The 25,937-nt window shown below is 43.4% G+C and overlaps 1 protein-coding gene across 7 annotated transcripts in view; it reads right to left on the bottom strand.

The window, feature by feature from the left end:
- Positions 1 to 25,937, bottom strand: part of LOC126282049 (glycine receptor subunit alpha-3) — a 692,635-nt gene that overhangs the window by 383,410 nt on the left and 283,288 nt on the right. For 6 of the 7 annotated variants that reach the window (XM_049981474.1, XM_049981479.1, XM_049981476.1 and 3 more), the window contains exon 2: positions 4,311 to 4,439. In XM_049981474.1, coding sequence (XP_049837431.1) covers positions 4,311 to 4,366 — 56 coding nt within the window. In that variant the 5' untranslated portion in view covers positions 4,367 to 4,439. Of the gene's footprint in view, positions 1 to 4,310; positions 4,440 to 25,937 lie in introns of those variants that run through there. The other variant, XM_049981478.1, reaches the window with a different exon arrangement.

Here is a 25,937-nt window from a genome sequence, read left to right as displayed (position 1 = left end):
CATGTTTCACTTCCATACATGGCTATACTCCAAACAAATACTTTCAGAAACGGCTTCCGGACACTTAAATCTATACTCGATGTTAACACTCTTCTTCACAAACACTTTCCTTGCAATTGCCAGTCTACATTTTATATCCTCTCTACTTCGACCCTAATTATGTTAGACAATGTAAAATGTTGCAAGATATTCGAAATCCTCAGAAAATTAGGAATAAGCTTCAGGAACAGACCGGTAGTATACGGGCTGGGGTAAATAAAAGTGGCCTGGATGAGTGCATACTGCTGGATGCGAATTTATGCGTATAACCACACCCTGTGACACGCACGCCATGTGTACGCCTCTCACGTGATCTACACCGGTTCAGGGCGTAGCGCGGGCTGTGTCAATGCGAGTGGAGCTGTGCAAAGGGGTCGACGCTATTCACAGTGGAGCAGCGGGTGTTACGTGACAACGAAGTCGTAGAAGCGGTATGGTCAGTTGTTTGCTGAAAAGTTTAATGTTGTCAGAGCGCCAGCAAAGAGTGCAATGCAACTCTTAGTCGGAAAATTGCGTCAGACAAGATCGGTGCTGAACAACCTAAAAGACATTACGAAAGGTGCCCGCACCTCTCACCAGAAAATGTGGCTGCAATTCACCAGAAGATGCTTCACAGCCCTACCAAATCAATTCGACGCCTGTCTCAAGAGCCCGGCGTATCACGTAGATCATGCGGACGATAACTCCACCTGGACTTGCACATGCATCCTAAGAAGTGTCTCTTGTTCATTTATTAAAACCAGCAGATACTCCTCAGCACCTCCAGTTTTATGAATGGCCATTCACTGAGATAATAATGTATGGCTTTGACATTGAGCTTTCTTTGTCTGATTAAGCCTTGTTTCACCTGAGTGGTTATGTCTACCCAAGGAATCATTAGATCTGGGCAGCGGAGAATCCGCATAACTTCCACGAAACACCATTGCATGATCAGAAGGTTAGGACTTAGTTTGCAGTGTCTACATGTCGCATTATTGGTCCCATATTCTTTCATCAGACGCTGACTTCGGCGCCTTACATTGCCAACAACCATTTTTGGCAGAATTAACGGAGGAGGAAAGGACCTTCAGTTGCTTCCAATAGGATGAAGCAACTGCCCATACAGCTGGGCAAACCTTGGAGCACATTTACCCAATCTTCACGCCAAATAGGTTGTTGGTAGATGTCCATCTGGTCGCGGCCATAGCTGGCCAGTTGGGTAGCCTGATCTGTCAGTGTGCGATTACTTTGTGTGGGGAGCCCTCAAGTCTAAGGTGTATCCTAACAACCCTTATAGTCTTCAAGAACTGCGGCAGAACATTTATGATGAGACTGCAGCATTTCCAGCAGTCCAGCTTTGACCCGCCTTCAGCAACTTCCTTACCAAGGCCCAGACATGCCAAGAGATGAATGGTGGTCACTTTCAACATCTGCTATAGTCAGGTTAATGCTGTATTTCTTTTCCTCTGCTCTGTTTCTTTGTACGCTGGAACCCCGATGTCTGGACCACTTTTATTTGCCCCACTCTTTACAATATGTAAAAGAATCAAGAAGGAGCGATGAGAATGGAAGATCAAGAACGAAGTATTCGGATTAAAGTCGAAGGAAGACAGGGAGGCAAACTTTCGCCCCTACTGTTAATCTATAAATCGAAGAAGCAGGAAAGGTTCAAGAGTAGAATTATAATTCAGGATGAAATACTCTCAATGATAAAATTTGATGATGACATTGCTACTGTCAGCGAAGTAAAAGAAGAATTTACTGGGCCTGTTGGATGGAACGAACAGTCGAATGAGCGCATACTAGAGATTGAGAGAAAACCGAAGAAAGGCTGCACTACTGAGCAGCACGAATGAAGTTAGCGACATACGTAACATCAAAATTGAGAAACACGAAGTAGACTACATTAAGGAATTTTTCTACTTCGGAACCGAAATAACAAATGAAGGGTAAAGCAAAGAGGACATAAAAGCAGACTAGCACAGGCAAGGAGGGTATTAAATGAAACAACAAGTTTACTGTTACCAGTCATCGTTTTATTTATATCCACGACGCGTTTCAAAGGTTTAAACCTCCATTATCGAGTGGATTTACATTATTTAGTACGACATTTGCATATGTGTGTTGTGTTACGGTTTTTTGGAGGAACATGTTTTGGGGTTTCTTCTAACAACAAATTAAGAAAGAAACCCAAAACCATGTTCCGAAATAGTGTCCTGTTTCTCCACTAGACCGTGCCACAAGTTCCTCCAAAAATCGTAACACAACACACACTCACACACACACACACACACACACACACACACACACACACACACACACACACACACAAATATCACATTAACAAATGTAAATCCACCTGATGATGGAGGTTTAAACCTTTGAAACGCGTCGTGGATATAAATAAAACGATGACTTGTGACAGTAAACTTGTTGTTTCATTTAAAGTCAGTAACAGTCACGGTAAAGCCTAACCTAAAATGTTCGCATTTAAAGAGGATATTCCCAACGCAAAAAAATCTCTTATTATCAAAATATCGGCCTTCTCGTATAGCGCAGGGGGGCACTGTAGTTCGTCGACGGAATATTTAAACAATCTGGAGAGCAGCTCTCCGCCCTATTCCGTTGCAGCTACTAAAGGTGTAGATATGGCAAGGTTCATAGTGCAGCAGTTACGGGCATGATGTAGCAAGTGTTGTCTTCCGTTATCTAGGGAGCAGCCATGTCTTAACCGTCCTCGAGTTGCTCGTGATCTTTATAATTACGAAGTATACTGCAAATACAACTGTTGCATCTGTGCTGTCGTTATATTTTCACCTCGAGATGCCGGCACTGCAAATCGACTTGTTGCATGGTAAGCTCTGTTTACGAGACTTGTTACCGTGACCGCATTATCGACCCATAGCTGGTTTCTAAGCTATAGAGATTCGTATTAATTCATTTTGCGATCTCTCTAGGGACAGGGCTTATACTGAAGACGTTATTGAAACTTCCTGGCACATTAAGACTGTGTGTCGTACCGAGACTAGAGCTCGGGACCTTTGCCTTTCGCGGGCAAGTGCTCTAAAGACTGAGCTACCCAGGCAAGACTCACGACCCACCCTCGTAGCTTCAATTCTGCCAGTACCTCGTCTCCTACCTTCCAAACTTCACAGAAGCCGTTCTGCAAATCTTCCAGAAGTAGCATTCGTGGAAGAAAGGATATTGCGGAGACATGGGGCCGCGAGGAGTTAGCCGGGCGGCCTAGGCGCTGCAGTCATGGACTGTGCAGCTGGTCCCGGCGGAGGTTCGAGTCCTCCCTCGGGCATGGGTGTGTGTGTTTGTCCTTAGGATAATTTAGGTTAAGTAGTGTGTAAGCTTAGGGACTGATGACCTTAGCAGTTAAGTCCCATAAGATTTCACACACATTAGAGACATGGGTTAGGCACAGCCTGGCTAAGGTACTGGCAGAATTGAAACTGTGAAGGCGAGTTCTGAGTCGTGCTTGGGTAGCCCAGTTGGTAGAGTACTTGCCTTCGAAAGGCAAAGGTCCCGAGTTCGAGTCTGTCCGGCACACAGTTTTATCTGCCACGAAGTTTCACATTAGTGGACACTCCGCTGCAAAGTGAAAATATCACTCTGGAAGACATTATTGTTTGCGTGAACTTTTTTTATTTTGACTTGTGCTGCAGCACGTCCATTGCTCGTCTAGCGGCTGCTTTATTGTGAGCGATACGTTAGACAATTTGTAACAGAGTTATCTGTCATTTATATGTCCATTTCTGAAGAGGTGCGTTGACAGACGATACTGTCTTTCATTGATCTGTAGTTTTCTTGTTGTCCCTTTGATCAGTTACTTACTATGCCACGGAACACCCTGCTGTACGAAACAAACTCCGATGCCTCTGACACAAGATCAGCAGGTGAGTGATCCGCTAGGCAACAATGGTAGTTGGTAGAATTAATCCAGAGTCTTAATAGGAGAGAAGACAGAGACGCCAGCCATAGTTATAGCTATTCTCCTCCCAATCAATACGCATGTTGCATCACGAAGGGACAGGATGATGGGACATGCGTTAAGGCGTCAAGGATCTTGAGGGAGCTGTAATTGGTAAAAACTAAAGAGCAGTACAGAAGTTGGAATATATCCAACAGAATAATAATAAAGGGAGTTGGGCGCAAGTGCTACCCTGAGATGAAGAGGTTGGCGCAGGACAGGACTTCGTGGCGGGTGGCATCGGACCACCCACAAGCCTGATGACGCTAACTCTCCTAGTAGATGTTTGGCACATTGGCTGATGGCGCTCACTTACCACATGGCGAGCAGCGCGAACAGCAAGATGGCGAGCGCCGTGCAGGAGGCGGTCATAGCGGCGCGGCCCGCATCTGCATCCTGCCGCAGCCACCAGCCAGCGCACACCGGCCAGCGGACCACTCCTCGCCTGCAACATCACCACCCTCGCTCACACTCCTCACCTGTAGTCCATGCGCCTTGAAAGGCGAGAAAATTGGAAATTTGTGGTAAGTCCCTGCTGAGGTCATCGGTCCCTAAGCTTACGCACTACTTAATCTAGCTTAAACTAACAACACATACACCCATGCCCGTGTGAGGATAAAAACCTCCGCTGGGGGGGGGGGGGGGGGGGGGGGTGTTGTTGGTGAAAGGGGGCGGGGCACCCGGCAGCCGCGCGCAAACCGTGGCAAGATGCCCAGACCGCGTGGCTTTAAAGGCGGGATGTGAGAAAATTGACTGTTACAATTGAAACAAATGAGCCCTCGCTCACAGTTTTTTAGTCTTATTAACCAGTTTTCAACACTTCTACGAGTGCCTTCATCAGAATTTAGACATTTAAAGTGGTCTATAACATAATTAAAAATGTATGGGAAGAAAAAAAGCTTTTTATATAAAACAGTGTAAGTACTGACTAACAAAATAAGACAGAGACAGTACTTATATGTCACGTGTAAAATAAATAACAGACCAGAAGGTCTTCAGTCACAAAGTATTTTTTAAAAATGTGTGAAGGCAAGCCTCTTAGGCCTGCTCATACCTGTGCAGCCGTTGCAACCTATGGCTGTACAGGTATGAGCAGCCCCTTCAGCAAGATAATGCCCGTCCGCGCAAGAGGAGTGTTTCTACTGGCTCCCTCCGTGCTTGCCAAATCCTACTTTTGCCAGCAAGGTCGCCAGATGTCCTGCGAGTTGAGAACTTTTGGAGCATTATGGGGAGGGTCCTTCAACCAGCCTGAGATTTAGACGAACTAACGCTCCAATTGGACAGAATATGATACTATATCCCTCAGGAAGACATCCAACAACTCTGTGAATCAATGCTAAGTCGAATAACTGCTTACATGAGGGCCAGAGGTGGACCAACGCGTTATTCACTTGCACATTTTGTAAAGTTCTTTCTCTTGTATGAATCCTCCAATCTTTCTAAAATTGTAATAATTTGTTTATCTGCACATGTAGATCACATCTACTAATTTCTGTCCCAGTCGGATAATTCCTTCGTGGTGAATAGTTGTTTTTCGTCTTAGTGTGTGAAATATGTATTAACAGAGATAAAATGCTCAATAGATAACTAGCATTTTGAAGCAAAACATGTAGTGAAAAGTGATTCTACAGCACTGGGACACGAATGAATGAATGTCGTGTGACTAGGACCTCCCGTCGGGCATACCGTCCGCCTGGTGCAAGTCTTTCGATTTGACGCCACTTCGCCGACATCATGATTAGGACAACACAATACCCAGTCCCTGAGCGGAGAAAATCTCCAGCCCAGCCGGGAATCGATCCCGGGCCCTTAGGATTGATATTCTGTCGCGCTGACCACTCAGCTACCGGGGGTGGACTGGTCCTGGAATTCGATAACAGAATATTCTCTAAATTGACCTTAATATCTCATTCAAGGTATAAGTATACAACTCTGCCGATGTGTTCAGGATTGACTTACAGAAAGGAAAAGGGATCGGAACTATTTGATGAAATCAAGAAAATAATTGTTTGTTAGCTTTAAAATGTCAGTTTAATTTTAAACAAAAGTGGAGTTGTCAAAGGCGCTCACACACACACACACACACACACACACACACACACATTAAGAAGATAGTGACCACAAAAAAATACGTGATCCAGGAACAAATATGTGGTTCATCGTTTGGTCGTCTCTCCTTACATAAATTAAACAAATGGTCCCTTAACATAACAAAAATAGAGTACATTGAAATTACATTTGGGTCTAGGAGTTACAGGATGCGCAGGAAAGACAGAAATGACATAGGTAACTCGCACACTCTATCAGTCAAATGTACAGGAAGGAGAAAGGCAGCAGACACTTCTACAACCCGCTACTACAAAACTATTCGGAAACCAAGCAGAGAGGGTACACGCGGTCATTAAAATGTGTTAAAAACGAGAAACCAGAGAACGGAAAGAAAATCCCTACAGTTGTAGGTACCTATTCTGAGTGAAAATTCTTGTACTGCAAGGCGAATAACAGTATAAGGCAATAGCTAACAAGGAAAGAACACGTGTTGTGCCTCATGCAATAATACCGAGTGGTTATAATTAAAGGGCAGATACTTACGGGGGTCCAGTGTGGGTTGTAATTATCTTATGGCAGCAAAACTTTGTAGATATGCTAATGCTTTAATGCGAAACAGATTATATCCGAAAAAAAATTAGTTCCATTGTGGCCACCAGGTGCTAGTCTGGCGTTGTACACTGTTCGTATGACGATATAACATCCACGCTGTCATTTGACAAGCCACCATGTTGAGGGAAGAGTACGGCTATCGAGAAGAGAAACCGCGCGCTGTTGACGAAACTGTTTTATGTGAATAACAGCAATTACGGGACTGCATTGAGAGAGTATCGCTGACTGAAAGGTCTGAGGAGATGTCAGATGTCATAAATGGATTAAAGAAGATGATAACGCATTTCGAAAACAGAGATGAGCTTGGTGTGACATCCGGAAGAAGCCGTCCCCGTTGTAAGTTATTGTCGAGATTTCTGTTGCTGTCACTGACGATGCAACACATGTCCCGGGTAGTGCTCGTGCAGTGTCTCGAGAATTGTCCATCCCACAATCAACGGGATAGAAAGTTTTGCTGTATGTTGCCCGTGCAAGATCCAGACGGAGCAGCAACTGAAACCTCATAACATGAAGTTATGTTCTGAATTGACTTTTCGGTTTCTGACACGGATGGAAGTTGATGACACGCCGTCTGTAAGTATTCTAAGGAGTGACGAGGCACATTTTACTCGTACACCACGGAATGCAGTGAATCCACAGAACTTCCGAATTTGGGGTGCTTTTAAACTACTTGCGCACGAAGAGGCGTTGCATTCGCCATATGTGACTGTGTGCTGTAGATTTACAAGCACCTTCTTCTCAGTCCGTTCTTCTTTGAAGAGAATACATCCAGAGGGCCCGTCAGGCGTACCGTGACATCTGCACGTTAACGAGACCATCTTGTACAGCATGTGATCCCTGCTTTGGAAGAGCACAAGTGCGCAGAAACCACTGTTTTCATGCAGTATGGGGCAACACATCATGTTGCTCGCCCAGTGAAAGATCTGCTTAATGCAACCTTCCACGAACGTGCGATCTCCAGATGTTTTCCAGATGCATCGCCTGCAAAATCACCTTATCTGATTCCACGTGACTTTCGGCCCTGAAGGTCAGTATACAGGGGCACGTTGCTCAGATAGAATCAGCATGCCTTTCTCACTTGGTTGACCTTTTCTACCCGCATCCCGTTCCTAATCCATTACATATGGAAATATTCTTATACTTCTTTCTTGCATGCACAGCGCCAGATTTGCATCTAGCGGCCAAAACTGGAGCTAATATTGTATAAGAGGTCTTACATCTAGAATGGAAATCAATTCCTAGAACTAATATGACAGAACTTGTAAAAACAGTGATACATGTTGTAGAAAAATCATCGTTATATTTACATGTGAAAAGTATAGCAATGAAGATAATTTTGTGGCAGGGAGAAGAGAGATTTAGACTGTAGTTACGCATCAATGGACATGAGTGAAAAGATAGGAGAGAGGAACAAAGAGCCACATGGTTGAATTTTAGTAATGAAGAAAAGTGAAAAAAAATGACTGACTGAAATATGAAACTATGGAGAAGCGTAATTGGGTGAATATGTGAGTACGTGCTTCACTGGTTGACAGAGATAAATGTGTCCATATGTGTTAATCGCTTACTATATACTTCATATTTATGTAAGTGCACTAAACTTATAGCTTAGCTCGCATCTAAACAACCATATGTATGGATCCAAAACAAAGAATCCAAGAAACATGATGAAAGTATTAAAATCAGGATGTCAATAGATCCAGCAATGAAGCTGCAATCGTAGCTTACAGCACAAAAATATACATATTTGCTGCAAAACTGGTGGCTTATGTGGCTACATCTACAGTACTGGCTGAGAGATACAGTTACCGAGTGTAAAATGTCTAAGCAACTTCATAAGTCAACATCATGTTGTCGTCGACCAGAGCAGATGCCTCAGGCTTCCTGATGCGTAACGGCTATGGTAACGCAAGAGGTGAAATGAGTAACTGGAAACATGTCCAACTAGCCAAATACAAACTCTCGAGTCTTGGGATAAGCGTTGTGACTTCACTGTTCAACATTTTACTGTTTCGAAATATTCAGAAAACTTTTTGGTTTCAACGGTTTTAAGGAAAAAGGGTAACGAAATACCTCATTAGGGTCTACTCAGTTGCATCTGGAGGGTGACATTTTATCGCACATTGTCGGTTTATATCGTGATGCGATGGAATGGAAACCGTGAATGAGTTATTCCCCGCAACAACGATACATGAGGAGAAGCATTAAGGCATCGAATGCCTATAAATAATTATTTCATAAATTATGTTAGATGTTAGTAAAGTAGATAAAAAAATTAGTCTTCTTGATTTTCTCTCTTTCACGTATGGTGTGGCAATTAATCAACGTACAGCTGGCGGCAGTCTTTGCCCGTCGCGGGAGTGACGCAAGTACCAGACGCCACCGGCAACATTCGCCTACCAAACGAAGGCCGATGAAGGAAGAACGCACACACAATTGTACTTTACTTGATAGTCACTTATTATGTAACGCGCCGACAGTGAGTACAGCCACTTTGTTAACAGGCAGATCGGACGACCACGAAATTGTTTTATAGCCGGTTGCAACAGAATTTTCGAAGATAATGTGAACACATAGGCTCTTGGCGCTTTTTCTTGCAGACGGGAGAGTGGAGAAGTAACTATTATCTTGATGTTAAAGATTTAACGTATTAATATTATATTTTCTCCATTTTTAGCGATCTTGTTTATCTTGATTGCTATGCCGACGCAGACAAACTTTATATCTTCAATTTTTAAAATTATTATGTAACTGGATAGATAAAAAATCTACTAACCAAATTGTGGCAGGAGAACACACGAATAAATGTATTTAAATTTGCAAGCTTTTGGGCGACTTTCCCAAATTCTCCTCATTTCCTAACCCTCACCAGTCCTATTCCTTCCGTTCCTACCCTTCTGCCAGGAGGAGTGACTGGCTCTGAAAGTTTATATGAAGTACCTTTATGTGTGTGTTTCTCTGACGCCACTTGGTGAGTAGGGTTTTTATCCATCCAATTACGTTAAAGTTATAATTTTTGTCAAGAAAGCTACATTTTTTGGTTGATTTGAAAAAGTATAACTCAGGGCCACATTTTACTCAATGAATAAGGGAAGTCTCCCTCAAATTGGCTGATACACCTGACCTTTAATGGCCTGGTGATGAACCAAATCAGTTCTGGTCTCTCCAGTTTGTCACAATACTGTCAAGTCAGGCCAATTGGAATGCAGAATCTGTAGCTTTGATGCTGTGTTGTACCCAATAAGAGGCAGAGAAGGTCCCAGTCCATGAAGTGACTATCTTTTCCACCTTGATATTTCACTCTTTCTTTCCTCTTCTCTGCTACAGACAACAGTTTTATCTTTTTGTCAACTGATACATTTTGCTTCCAAATCAGAGTTTAAATTTACACGCCTAATACGTTCAGAATTCATATCCAGAATCAGTGCCCTAATCTTTTACATGCACTCGAAGAATGACTGAACAAACTACATTCAAAATCTGCAGTCAGTGCATAAAGTTTTTATTTATTTATTTATTACAATATCGATCCGACAGACAGCTGCGAGTCTGTCAACAACGAAAGACGATCAATGCCCACCTCTACCTTTTATGAATAAAAGTTTTGTTTCCGCGGTAAACTGTCCAACTCTAACATAAGAGAAAAGCACCTCTAAACAACACTTTACTTGATAGATTAGACCAGCCTGTACTTTCAACCAGATACGTTTCATATCTACTATCTGGCAATAATTAGTATTGGTTTCATTTCACGCGTAGTTTCAAAGAACCGGAGGTTACTTTTAGATTAGATAATATTCCTGAAATTATCTCGAAACTGATTCTTTATCCTTCACTCAAACTCTGATCTCTTAAAAGCAATATTTGGAAAAAGATTTCACTTTTTACTACTAGCACCAATTTACTACAAACTATCAATCACGACTAACATGTAAATTGTGACACATTTCAACAGTTTCATTCCTCACAGATAATATACATCTTCAAGCTCTTCATAAATCACTTTTCGATTTCTGATCATATATAACGTTCACCGACAGTAACAAGAGTTATACTATACATCGATCTCAGCAAGCACTGAACTTTCTTTTTTACAACACACAATACATCATTTTTTATTCTCACATTTACTCTTTGTTTTTTTTGGGGGTGTCAATATACGAGGCCTGTTCAGAAAACTCCGGAACACTCATTGTTTTCTCGTCAATAATGTGCTGGAACGAATTGGGGTTGGCAACAATGCACACATGTGTGTTTAATGTGTGATACCGTAAGTTTCATTGTTGCCTCTCTGTTAGTTACTGCCCAGTGATGTATTAAGTAGAACGTTGTGTCACGCAGTTTGCGAATTTCGAGTTGGCAGAGTTAGAGGAGCAACGCGTCTGCATTAACTTCTCCGTGAAACTCAGGAAAACTTTTACAGAGACACACAAAAGGATGCAGGAAGCCGATGGTGATGAGCGCCTAAGCCATACTCGCTGTTACGAATGGTTCACACGATTTAGAAATGCCTGGACGGAAGATGGCCCCAATTCAGGACGCCCTTCGACGTCTACCGACGTATTGTGCATGCCAATCGAAGACTGACTGTCCTAGAGACTGCAGAAGAATGTGACATTTCAATTGGATCATGTCCTGAAATCCTGACACAGCATCTTTGAATGCATCGTGTTGCCGCCAGGTTCGTCGCATGGCTCGTGAGTCACGACCACAAAGACGTTCGCCTCACGATCTGTATTCTTGGATAGCGCAAATGAGAACGAGATTTTCCTGATGAGAATCATAACTGTGATGAAACTTTTTTTTATTTCAAAATTTGAAAACTCCGTTGAAAGGATGCAGATTTGCAAGGATAGAAAAGATAAAAGGAAATTCGCAGACGGCGCTTCGTGCCGATCCAGCAAGAGGCGTGCCAAGACTGCTTCCGGAAGTGGAATAGAGTTGGGAGCGATGTATCAATTGTGGAGGAGAGCATTTCGAAGTGGACCATGCACGGTAAGTAAAAGGTAAGCGTAGAAAAATTTTGTGGACAAAGTTTCGGAATTTTCTGAATACCTCTCATAAATTAGACACACTGTATGTAAAAGACGGGGCAGATAACGTTTTCTCACTTGAGCCTGTAAGCAGAGAACACACTAGTATTCTGGGACATCAAGACGTTAGAAAATCTTTACGATATCCCGAAAGACTTCACGATTATCAGCGCTTCGAACCAAGGCCGTTACTTCTGTTTCTAAATAAATGACTGCATTTATTTATCCGTATTGCATTATAAACACCGAGTATCGTGTGACAACATGATCACTGATAAATGCCAGAAATCAATCACAACCGCCAAATATCTAGCACATCTGATCTGGAGTGTTGTAACGTGAAGCGACCATACAAACCTAATTGTTGCAATAGCAGATGCTGGACACATTTATTGGAAGAATCGAAAGGAAGTAATATTTTCCCACGAAGAAAGTCTCTTTCGACCAATTCCTGGATACTCTTTGTCGGTGTGGGAGCACTGCCAAACTGGAATTACAAAGGATATAGGGAAAGTTTAGGAAGTACAACGCGTTTTGTCGCGGGTATATGTAGTCAGACAAGAATGTCACACATACAGTTACTAAACGTACCTTAAACGTTGAAAGGCATCTGCTTTGGTACGAAATACCTTTCACGACATGTATTCGTGCATGCTACGCTAGTTACTTGTGAGCCTCAAAGAACTGTAGCCATCTACATCTCTGGGAAGGAACTGCAAGACATGTCTTGATGGGTCATGCAAGCTTTGACTGGAATCTCCCAGTATGAATGCTAGAAGTCAGAATTGGTTTTGGAAGGTCACGTAGGATACTCACAGAGGCATCCTTTCCACTTTCCTGAACGTGCTGAGTTTCCTCGTAGTACAGATGCTTTGAAGATAGTGAAAGAGTCACACTTATCTGACTTAGTTATGGATTTTGATGAGTTTGTCGCTGGGTTTGCACATTTATGCTTCACTAACGTCATTTTGCATTAGTTGGCGTTTCAGATCATCGAGAATTAGATTTATGAAACTTTCCTGGTAAATTAAAACTGTGTGCTGGACTGAGACTCGAACTCGGGTCCTTTCCCAGGAGAGCTTCTGTAAAGTTTGGAAGGTAGGAGACGAGGTACTGGCAGAAGTAAAGCTGTGAGGACGGGGCGTGAGTCGTGCTTGGGTGGCTCAGATGGCAGAGCACTTGCCCGCGAAAGACAAAGGTCCCGAGTTCGAGCCTCGATCCGGCACACAGTTTTAATCCACCAGGAAAGTTTCATAACAGCGCACACTCCGCTGCAGAGTGAAAACGTCATTCTGGAATTAGATTTATGTCCGTGATACCTTTTGTACTCGTATTCGGCGTTGGGAATGTTAGGTCTTTGTTTGTGCTTTCAATTTGTTTAGAACACGTGGGGAACGATATAAGATGTAATTTATTAAAATACATAGTTAGCTCACGCACGGCGTCTAGGTGTGGACTCTAATTTCAGTCTGTCTTGGTCCCATCTTTTATTGCTCGGCTCTTTGCTGAAGTCCTTGCCACTCGGAAACTTAAATCACAGCAACCGATATCGTTTACTTGCACGTGGGTCACATTTTATTTCAGGTCATAAGACCAGGGTTATAGTTTCTTATGAACATCCGGTTAAAGTAATTAACGAAACGCAGGCTTACAAAGTTATAAGAAAGGCAGTGTGAATCACGAAGAGCTTACCTGTCAAAACTTCAAGAGCCCAAGAGCCACAACGAGTCAACATGCACTTTTGCTCCTCCAGCTTATCCCTCGCGTAATGACCACAAGGGAAAACTTAAAAATTCCGTCATATACGTGTACAAAAATATGGAAACACCCCGCAGAATCCATACAGATGCTAGGCAGGCTTGGAGGTTGCGCTGTTGTATTTGACCGCCAACGGCACCTGTCTAATGCCCTCAATACTTTACAGGAGTCGGTCGTGGTCAGAACAAAGTTCTAGGCAGCTGTGAGTGCATTATGACGGAGCTCAGCACTCGAACGTGGGGAAATTATTGGTCCTCATTTGGTGGGCGCTTCCGTAAACAAGAAAGCCGAAATGGCCGGTGTTTTAAGGGGCACCGTATCATAGATTTCTATATAATATAGTGAAAGCGGAAAAACGTTACCCGCTAAGTCATGAAGCGGACGGAAGTGCGTGTTGGGTGATCATGACGGACCGTCACTGTAGACCATTGTGACGAAAAGTAAGATCACCTTGTCAGTACCAAAGGGATCTCCATAAGCAGTGCCCGCATCTCGTGGTCGTGCGGTAGCGTTCTCGCTTCCCACGCCCGGGTTCGATTCCCGGCGGGGTCAGGGATTTTCTCTGCCTCGTGATGGCTGGGTGTTGTGTGATGTCCTTAGGTTAGTTAGGTTTAAGTAGATCTAAGTTCTAGGGGACTGATGACCATAGATGTTAAGTCCCATAGTGCTCAGAGCCATTTGAGCCATTTGAGTCCATAAGCAGAGGAATGTAATTCAAGAACCATTTATCAGTGACGCAAATGCGTGAAACCGCGGTGCCTAAGCCATTAACCCTCGACTATGGAGCAATGGAAGAACATCATTCGGTCGCATGAGCTTCGTTTCACACTGTTTTCAACTTCTGGCTGATTTTATGTCCAAAGAGTGAAACATGGCGGGGCTTCGGTGATGATTTCGGCAGCCATACCGTAGTATTCCATGGGTCTTACCATTACAGTGCAATGTAGCATTCGTGCCAAGGTTTATGTGAGCATTTTGGCTGATCAGGCCCATGCCATGACACAATGTTTCGTTACCAATGGTGATGCCGTGTTCCCAGAAGACAGGGCGCCTGTTCACACAACTCGGATCGCCCAGGGCTAATTTTGTAAGCACGGTAATGAGGAGTCGCATCTTACATGGCCATCAAAGTCACCAGATGTCAATATTATTGAGCCTTTGGAGAGAACGGTGCGTGATAACTATCCACCTGCATCATCGTCAGCTGAACTTGCAGTTATTTTGCAGGAAGAATGATATAACATATGCTTGGAAACATCTAGACATCCAACTATGATCTCTGGAATTTGAACGTAACTAAGCTAAACAAAACAGCGCAAACCATGCTGAGTCTACGAATCGCAGTTTTCGCGAACTAATACTAGTCTTATCTGAATGAGCGGCGCCGGATACAAAAATCATTTTCAAATGTGCAAGAAGAATGTCTGTTTCATTTCGTACGCATGCGCCACTTCTAACTTCAGTCCAATATGTTCAGGCTTATCGATTAATCAATTCCTCGTTATATCACTTCGGAGATATTAGCTATCAAGTGCGGCATGGGCACTTGAAAGGGGTTCCCTTATCACAGTACCGTACTGTAGTTATCAGAGGCCTTCTATTTAATCAGCTGCTTGAGAACAGTCTCCGTGATACATTAACTGATTGTACTGACACTCAAGATGAGATGTGATACTTTCACGGTCGTTATACGAGGAGAACTTCCCTCGTGAAATTATATTACATATTTATATTTCGTTCTTCTTTTAATTTCTTCCCCCGAATCGTGGATATTATGGTATTCAGCAACTCAGTTACGAACCATTTATTTACATATAAATAGGAAAACGGTTGTCTATGCAGTTGACTTAACTCTGCCGGCCGGTGTGGCCGTGCTGTTCAGGTCGCTTCAGTCTGGAACTGCGTGACCGCTACGCTCGCATGTTCCAATGCTGCCTCGGGCCCTGTGTGATGTCCTTGGTTGGTTGGGTTTATGTGGTTCTGAGTTCTAGGGGAGTGATGACCACAGATGTTAAGTCTCATAGTGCTCAGAGCCAATTTTGACTTAACTCTGTGAGTTAACGACCATTGCGCTCTCATTGAAATATATGGCCGATAGAGTCGGCCTACAGGAATTGTGAAACGAACCCTGTCGTCCAGGACTGCGTGCCACAGAGAGCGCAGATTCAGGAAGAGATGGGGAAATTCACAGGCGTCTATTGTCTATTGAGGCCTAAGTGCTGTAGTGTGCGAGAGAGACAGACGAGAACCTACGTCATAGGGAAACCCAGTAGAAGGCTTTTGTGGCCTAGGAGACGTAGCAGTGTTAAATATGGCGGACGTAAGATCGGCTATAAAGGGAAACATTTATGGAAACTATTTAATTCTGTAGCAATGCAGGGAATTAAGCCACAGTTATTTTAATCTACCAGCCTTCATAAATTTTCATGGTGATCCCAATAAAACTTGAATATTGATCATATCTATAATAGTTTAGGATTTACTGTTAAAGTGAAATTATCAAATTCCGTTACAAAGACCTCAATGCTAAATCTGAACGCTTTGGTCGATCTTAACGGTCGACATTTTGTATAGAAGCGCATCATTAAAATGACAAACGTTGCAAATATCAACTCTGTATCTTTATTTGTTTAAAAGATATGGTGAATTTAAAACATCAGTATTTTCAATTACTCATCAGATCACTACTTCCTCAGCCGGCCGCGGTGGTCTCGCGGTTCTAGGCGCTCAGTCCGGAACCGCGGGACTGCTACGGTCGCAGGTTCGAATCCTGACTCGGGCATGGATGTGTGTGATGTCCTTAGGTTAGTTAGGTTTAATTAGTTCTAAGTTCTAGGGGATTGATGACCACATATGTTAAATCCCATAGTGCTCAGAGCCAGCCATCATTACTTCCTCCACACAAAACACATTGAACGATGACAGCATAACACCTTATTGAATCATTAGGTAATAGAATATTTGTTGTAAAGTTTAGTGCATAATAGTTACTTTTGTTCTTTATTTATTTATCAGAAAGCACATTGGTGCAAGGCTATTGACCATAGCATTCAAAGCGAAGAAGGAAATTGTGTTGGTTTTATATAAAAGAATTTAACGTTTATTATCTAATGGATATTATTGTTACTTCATTTAGAAAGTGAAAGTGGTCAAGCTATGATTATTTAAATATTAAAAATGTAAAATAATGTACAATAAGATGTAGCCAATCAGATGGACGGCTTCAAGAAAGGGAACTGCCGAAGTCAGTGGAGCGAAGACGTTCGGCGCGCGGGAAAGGCGGTCGGAGACGGGCAGAGGGCAGTTCTGGTCGAGACACCAAAGGGCACAGTTCGGCTTGAGACGCGAAAGTGGACAGTCGGTCTTTAGGCAGCCAGGAAGTGAAACGATTTAGAAAATTTCGCGTTGTGTGGTATCGCGGGACTTAGTCTCTGAGCGGTAAGCAGCCGCGCGCCTGGAGTGAACTCTTAACTTTACGTGTAAGTATCGAGATGGAGTATTTGCTTCGCAAGGAGATTGTGAATGATCGAACTGTGTCAAATGGATATGCGGTCGAGTGTAACAGTAACTCTAAATACGACCACTTTTGCTATAAGTTTTCTCTCTGAATAAACATCATCCTAACCAAATGGCAACAGTGTGGCCTACATCATTTATGAGTCGTTAATTTAGTACCCAATATTATTATTACTGTTATTATATGCTATATTAACTTCGTATTTGGCAATTTAACCAAAGGGTCACAAGTGTGTAATTTAGGGCGTGTAATGCGACACGTGCGGTTCAACCCCTAGACGAGTTTGAGCCAAGACACTTCGCCGAAGAGGAACCGCATGTGAGCCCGAACATCTTTGGGATGTTAGCTCGCAACTCTCATTGAATCTACGACCACTAGCGCGTAAAATTCGATGTAGTAATACGTTGAGCTCAGTGCGTACAAAGTAAGTGTCATTATGACGAAAATAAAGATTTTTTCTTGTTACGCTTGTACACTTAATTATACAGGGTGGATTACCTAAAACTTGCACCGCAGATATTGCGGAAATGAAATTTGCTGTTGATGTGCCGCTTTCACAGAATGTATTGGTAGTCAGGGAGCTCGTATTGTTAGCCAATCAATAGATTGTAATAATACTTAGAAAGCGTATTTTTTGTGCAAACATACAATTTTTGATTGGAACAATGTCTATTGACATTAACAAATTAAAAGTGGGGTACATTAGAGTGTCAGTGGTGTTTGGTGTAGTACTCCAGTGCGATTACGAGATATCGTATAGTGCAAAGTTTCCACACCGACAGTTGCTTTTTGCCGTTCATCCCGCGTATTTTCTGGGCACGACGTTGTTATGTTTGAGTCCAGCGTGCTTTGAACGTACTGCGACTTGTTAGTCAGTTAGTGTCTAACACTCCAAGCAGTTGGTGGTAAGTGGACGATGGTGTTTACCAGTGCAGAAAAAGCCGACATGCTTATGGCGTAAGGAGAGTGTAGTAAAAATGCAGTTCGTTTTTGTAAGATGTATGGGACAAGACAAGCCAATAAACGTCAACCATCTCGGCAGCTATTTATCAATCTCTTTAAATAGCTACGTGGAAGTGTAACACCTGTACAATGTAACATAAGGAAACAACTGACGACAGACGAGAGTTAAATTAATTTTGTTGCTGCTCTTGCAGTTGATCCTCTCGTTAGATCCCGGGCAATCGCTCAAGGAAGTGGCATGAGTCAGGCAAATGTCATACGCATTCTCCATCGACATGGTTCCATCTCTATCACATCTCTCACTATCAAGAGCTGCACGGAAATGATTTTGAGAATCTTATTAACTTCTGTAGATGGGCATTAAGACACGATACGCGAAATGTATCATATATTTTGTAAAGTGTAAAGCCATATTTACCAATCATGGCCAGGTAAACTGCCGAAACAATCGCCATTGCTCTGTTCACAATACCCATTGGCCCGTTTTCCATAGACGGAACACTGAACGCGTACAAGAGTGTCGCAGCCTCCTAACTGACCATCTTCCATGGATGCTAGAAGACGTTCCTCTGCAGACTATGAAGAACTTGTGGTGCCAACATGAATGGCTGTCCAGCTCACAGTACATGAATTACTGCAGCATATCTTCACGAGTTGTTTTCAAATCGTTAGATTGGACGCAGCCGAACTGTATTTTGGCGAATTCGTTTTCCGGATTTGGCGCCTGTAGATTTTTTTCTGGGGGGAAATTTGACAGACGCTGTCTATAAGGATATACCAACTACACCCGATGATATGCAACGACGTATTGTTGCAGCCTGCTCGAACATCTCCACTAAAATGCAAGCACGTGTGCAAAAGTCGTTCCATACCACATTGAAAGCATGTACAGGGCTATTACAAATGACTGAAGCGATTTCATAAATTCACTGTAGCTCCATTCATTGACATATGGTCACGACACACTACAGATACGTAGAAAAACTCATAAAGTTTTGTTCGGCTGAAGCCGCACTTCAGGTTTCTGCCGCCAGAGCGCTCGAGAGCGCAGTGAGACAAAATGGCGACAGGAGTCGAGAAAGCGTATGTCGTGCTTGAAATGCACTCACATCAGTCAGTCATAACAGTGCAACGACACTTCAGGACGAAGTTCAACAAAGATCCACCAACTGCTAACTCCATTCGGCGATGGTATGCGCAGTTTAAAGCTTCTGGATGCCTCTGTGAGGGGAAATCAACGGGTCGGCCTGCAGTGAGCGAAGAAACGGTTGAACGAATGCGGGCAAGTTTCACGCGTAGCCCGCGGAAGTCGACGAATAAAGCAAGCAGGGAGCTAAACGTACCACAGCCGACGGTTTGGAAAATCTTACGGAAAAGGCTAAAGCAGAAGCCTTACCGTTTACAATTACTACAAGCCCTGACACCCGATGACAAAGTCAAACGCTTTGAATTTTCGGCGCGGTTGCAACAACTCATGGAAGAGGATGCGTTCAGTGCGAAACTTGTTTTCAGTGATGAAGCAACATTTTATCTTAATGGTGAAGTGAACAGACACAATGTGCGAATCTGGGCGGTAGAGAATCCTCACGCATTCGTGCAGCAAATTCGCAATTCACCAAAAGTTAACGGGTTTTGTGCAATCTCATGGTTTAAAGTTTACGGCCCCTTTTTCTTCTGCGAAAAAAAAAAACGTTACAGGACAAGTGTATCTGGACATGCTGGAAAATTGGCTCATGCCACAACTGGAGACCGACAGCGCCGACTTCATCTTTCAACAGGATGGTGCTCCACCGCACTTCCATCATGATGTTCGCCATTTCTTAAAAAGGAGATTGGAAAACCGATGGATCGGTCGTGGTGGAGATCATGATCATTCATGTCATGGCCTCCACGCTCTCCCGACTTAACCCCATGCGATTTCTTTCTGTGGTGTTATGTGAAAGATTCAGTGTTTAAACCTCCTCCACCAAGAAACGTGCCAGAACTGCGAGCTCGCATCAACGATGCTTTCGAACTCATTGATGGGGACATGCTGCGCTGAGTGTGGGAGGAACTTCATTATCGGCTTGATGTCTGCCAAATCACTGAAGGGCACATATCGAACATTTGTGAATGCCTAAAAAAACTTTTTGAGTTTTTGTATGTGTGTGCAAAGCATTGTGAAAATATCTCAAGTAATAAAGTTATAGGAGAGCTGTGAAATCGCTTCAATCATTTGTAATAACCCTGTATTGCTGCTGCCAGTGGTCATTCTGAACACAACTGGTGATGGTCAACTGCCTCGATACTTGTCAGAGTACACATAACTAGCGTGTGCACTTGCATTATTCTTTAGTGTGTGCTACTACAGATATTGTACAAGTGTCGGCGTGTGAATTTTCCAGAATACGATGTCTCAAAAAAGACTCACACCAGAATCCTGTGACAACCACCACTGACATTCTGATTCGCCCTGCTTTTAGTTTGTTAATACATTAGGCATTGATCAGCTTAAAAAAGTGAATCTTTGCACAAAACATACACTTTCTAAATATTATTACAATCTGTTGATTGGCTGGGTACCACTCCATTATATGAGAACTGCACATCAGTAGGACTGTACATTTCTGAAATACTTGGGGTGCAACTTTTAGGTGATTCACCTTGTATAAAGAATTAAGTCAGTAACAAAACACTTGCCAACTTTTAGTTACAAAGTGCACAAAATTTTCATGTACGTTAAAATTTCTGGTCTTACACAGTCTTCTTTTAATTCCCAGCAATTCATTTTCTTTCTTTCGCAGCACTGGCAAGCATTAAATATTTTCAAATTATTGCTGAGGACTCCTTTCGGTAAAGAAATGTATTCCTATCGTCAACAAGTACAAGACGTAACTTTATTATAAAGATGAGTGTTTCGAAATGACGTCCAGCAAGAGCGTAAGATCTGCACTGATGATTCAAAAGAATGCAACACGAAAGCTACGTAACCATAGCCTTCGTGGTCACGAGCCTTGTGTGAGACGAAAACAGTTGTCGGGAAGCGTTAAAAGGCCATGAATAATGTTCCCATTACTGAAAAATAAATCTATGAATTTAGATAAAAACTGAGTACCGATCCTGAGAGCGTGTAATGTGTTGATAAATTGTAAAGATTTTGCGTTACTTAGGATCAATGTGACTGTTTTTACTTGTCGAGTGCATTTCACCTTATATTTCCACTTGTTTTTTTGAGTTTCACCATGAGAATCAAAAAGTGACGATTTGCAGAAAACTTTCCAGAGAACGGCCGTGTGCCTGCGGCCTTAACTAACTCTCAAGTGAGTACAAATATCAAGTGCAGTATTATTACCCTCTCTTTTAGCAGAAATCTGCGCACTTGTGCGCCTCTCTTATCGTGCAATGGTAAACACTTCAGTATTCCAAGACTCTGCATTTGTTCTACGCTACACATTCAAGCTAACGACAGCGTTAGAGCTTTGGCCGCGCTATGAAACGTCCGCTGTGAGAGGGACGATGGGCACTGAAAGACGTAGGAGCCCTGTTCGTATGCGAAACACCAGTAGCGAAGTCCTAGTCACAAACATCAGCCATCTCTTTGTCAGTGTGGTAAGTGGGCGAATGTTGGCAGTTCAGATACTAGCATCTGTTCGAGCTGACACGTGTACCAGCTGCTGCGACTTCATGGCACGGGGAAGTCCTCAAACAAGAATAACTGCTCTAAAGGTCGTTATACACGGTGATTTTTCCACCGTGTACGAACTCTAGGGACTGACCGATGAAAGGATACACGAAGCGAAATGTAGTGTGAGGACGGCGATGCGAGAGATGTTCAATGAATTCGAAAGTAAAGTTCTGTGTATTGACTTGGCAGAAAATCCCATGAAATTTTGGTCTTATGCCAAAGCGGTAGGTGGATCAAAACAAAATGTCCAGACACTCTGTGACCAAAATGGTACTGAAACAGAGGATGACAGACTAAAGGCCGAAATACTAAACGTGTTTTTCCAAAGCTGTTTCCCAGAGGAAGACTGCACAGTAGTTCCTTCTCTAGATTGTCGCACAGATGACAAAATGGTAGATATCGAAATAGATGACAGTGGGATAGAAAAACAATTAAAATCGCTCAAAAGAGGAAAGGCCGCTGGAGCTGATGGGATACCAGTTCGATTTTACACAGAGCACGCGAAGGAAATTGCCCCCCTTCTTGCAGCGGTGTACCGTAGGCCTCTGGAAGAGCGTGGCGTTCCAAAAGATCGGAAAAGGGCACAGGACATCCCCGTTTTCAAGAAGGGACGTCGAACAGATATGCAGAACTATGGACCTATATCTCTAACGTCGATCAGTTGTAGAATTTTGGAACACGTATTATGTTCGAGTATAATGACTTTTCTGAAGACTAGAAATCTACTCTGTAGTATTCACCATGGGTTTAGAAAAAGGCGACCGTGTGAAACCCAGCTCGCGCTATTCGTCCACGAGACACAGAGGACCGTAGACACGGGTTCCCAGGTAGATGCCGTGTTTCTTGACTTCCGCAAGGCGTTTGATACAGTTCCTCACAGTCGTTTAATAAACAAAGTAAGAGCATATGGGCTATCAGGCCAATTGTGTGATTTGATTGAAGAGTTCCTACACAACAGAATCCAGCATGTCATTCTCAATGGAGAGAAGTCTTCCGAAGTAACAGTGATTTCAGGTGTGCCGCAGGGGAGTGTCGTAGGACCGTTGCTATTCACAATGTATATAAGTGACCTTGTGGATAACATTGGAAGTTCACTGAGGCTTTTTGCGGATGACGCTGTAGTATATCGAGAAGTTGTAACAATGGAAAATTGTACTGAAATCCAGGAGGATCTGCAACGAATTGACGAATGGTGCAGGGAATGGCAATTGAATCTCAATGTAGACAAGTGCAATGTTCTGCGAATACATAGAAAGAAAGATCATTTTTCATTTAGCTACAATACAGCAGGTCAGCAACTGGAAGCAGTTAATTCCATAAATTATCTGGGAGTAGGCATTAGGAGTGATTTAAAATGGAATGACCATATAAAATTAATCATCGGTAAAGCAGATGCCTGAGATTCATTGGAAGACTCCTAAGGAAATACAGTTCGAAAACAATTGAAGTAGGTTACAGTACACTTGTTCGCTCACTGCTTGAATACTACTCACCGGTGTGGGATCCGTACCAGATAGGGTTGATAGAAGAGACAGAGAAGATCCAACAGAGAGCAACGTGCTTCGTTACTGGATCATTTAGTAATTGCGAAAGCGTTATGGGGATGACAGATAAACTTCAGTGGAAGACTCTGCAAGAGAGACGCTCAGTAGCTCGGTACGGGCTTTTGTTGAAGTTTCGAGAACATACCTTCACCGAGAAGTCAAGCAGTATATTGCCCCCTCCTACGTATATATCGCGGAGAGACCATGAGGATAAAATCGAGTGGTTAGAGCCCACAAGAGGCATACCGACAATGTTTCTTTCCAGGAACAATACGAGACTGGAATAGAAGGGAGAACCGATAGAGATATTCAAGGTACCCTCCGCCACACACCGTCAGGTGGCTTGCGGAGTATTGATGTAGATGAGATGTACAACAAAAAGAGGTCCAGTGAACTTATGTCCGGAAATGCATGGTTTCCATGCTAGAGACCGTTTACTCGATCACACATTGTTACAGAGACTGCGTTCTTATACGCGCTGTACCACGCAGCTACAGTTACAGTATGTGCTGAGATTGGTTTCCATGTGCCCCAACGCATGCCTGTACGCGCCGTATCATGTTCTGTATCACACGTTCACATCCGATAGGCTGCATCCGAACAGCGTCAAAGGTAGCATGAATACGCTGCTCCACTGTCTCAGTATCTGGAATGGGCTCAGCAGACACGATACTTTTGAGATGGCGCCATAACCAGAAATAGCACGGGTTGAGATTCGCTGAACGAGCAGGCCATGCAACTGGACATCCTCGTCCCATCCAACGACCAGGAAAGACACGATTGAGATGCGTCCGGAAGTTAATGGCATAGTGGGCTGGAGCACCATCACGTAGCAGCTACGTAACCCTTTGAATCATCAGTGGCACTTCTTCCAGCAGGGGAGGCAAAGTGACCCACAAGAAACGCCGGCAGTTCCGTCCTGTTAGGCGACGTGGAAGGAAGACTACTCCCAACATTCTGTCGCCAATTATACCGGCCCACACATTCCGCCTGCACCGATGCTGATAATTCGCTGTCCCCGTTCCATGGGGGTTCTGCATACTATTCCACAGTTATGGAAGTTGATGCGTAAAGTTGGCCTCAACTGTGAATGGGATGGATGACACAAATCCCGGAACCGTGATTGCCTGGCGAAGAAGGCAGTGATCAAACTGCTCCCGATGTGGAAAGTCTGTCGCTAGTGAGCCCTAAACACGCTGTAAGAGGTAAGGGTAGTAACAATCGTCATAGAGAGTGTTCCACGTCGTCATCTGTCTTTCCCTGTACTGGCGAGCCAACTGCCTGGTACTGTCACGGCGATCGCCTTCCACAACTCTAATCACTTTTTCCTCCAAGTCTGGTGACCGAACATTTTGGGTACGCCCTTCACGATTTCCTGCTTCCTGAAACGACCGTGCCTCAGACAAACGGAGAAACACTGTTGCAAGCCTTGAATGCTGTGGCTGTTGTCGGCGAGCATAAGTCTCCCAATACAACCTTGCTGCCAGCCGCCCGTTGCCAAAAAAATAGTTCAAATGGCTCTAAGCACTTTGGGTCTTAACATCTGAGGTCATCAGTCCCCTAGAACTTAGAACTACATACACCTAACTGAGGACATCACACACATCCATGCCCGAGGCAGGATTCGAACCTGCGACCGTAGCGGTCGCGCTGTTCCAGACTGAAGCACCTAGAAACGCTCGGTCACAGCGGCCGGCTCCGCCCGTTGCCATTTGCCTTTCCGTAAGTAAATACCATCTTGGCAAGCTCTCGATTCGATTGAGGAACCATTGTCTACAACTCTGTATCACATCCACTGCAAGGTGATCAAGAAAAGTGAATCGGACACAACATTCCCAATTACTATGGCAGAAGGGGGCCCCATAAGGAACACTACTACACTCTAGGAGGAAGCCGTGCATATTGTAACTGTGGCTTTATGGTACAGCGAGTTTTAGACGGCACTCTCTGTAACAAGTGTAACTGAATAAATTATCTCTAGCATGGAAACCACCCATTCCCTGAAATAAGTTCATTAGACCTTTTCTGCTCCGTATCCTCTCATCGACCAGTCCCTAGAGTTTCTACATGTTGTTGTTGTTGTGGCCTTCAGTCCTGAGACTGGTTTGATGCAGCTCTCCATGCTACTCTATCCTGTGCTTCTTCATCTCCCAGAACCCACTGCAACCCACATCCTTCTGAATCTGCTTAGTGTAGTCATCTCTTGGTCTCCCTCTACGATTTTTACCCTCTACGCTGCCCTCCAATACTAAATTGGTGATCCCTTGATGCCTCAGAACATATCCTACCAACCGATCCCTTCTTCTGGTAGAGTTGTGCCAAAACTTCTCTTCTCCCCAATCCTATTCAATACTTCCTCATTAGTTACGTCATCAACCCATCTAATCTCCAGCATTCTTATGTAGCACCACATTTCGAACGCTTCTATTCTCTTCTTGTCCAAACTATTTATCGTCCATGTTTCACTTCCATACATGGCTACACTCCATACAAATATTTTCAGAAATGACTTCCTGACACTTAAATCTATATTCGATGTTAACAAATTTCTCTTCTTCAGAAACGCTTTCCTTGCCATAGCCAGTCTACATTTTATATCCTCTCTTCTTCGACCATCATCAGTTATTTTGCTCCCCAAATAGTAAAACTCCTTTACTACTTTAAGTGTCATTTCCTAATCTAATTCCCTAAGCATCACCCGACTTAATTCGACTACATTCCATTATCCTCGTTTTGCTCTTGTTGATGTTCATCCTATATCCTCCTTTCAAGACACTATCCTTTCCGTTCAACTGCTCTTCCA

Source organism: Schistocerca gregaria, chromosome 7 (genome assembly GCF_023897955.1).
Source record: "Schistocerca gregaria isolate iqSchGreg1 chromosome 7, iqSchGreg1.2, whole genome shotgun sequence".
NCBI lineage: Eukaryota > Metazoa > Arthropoda > Insecta > Orthoptera > Acrididae > Schistocerca > Schistocerca gregaria.
Note: the sequence above shows the minus strand (reverse complement) of the source record. Positions and strands in the feature narration are given on the sequence as shown.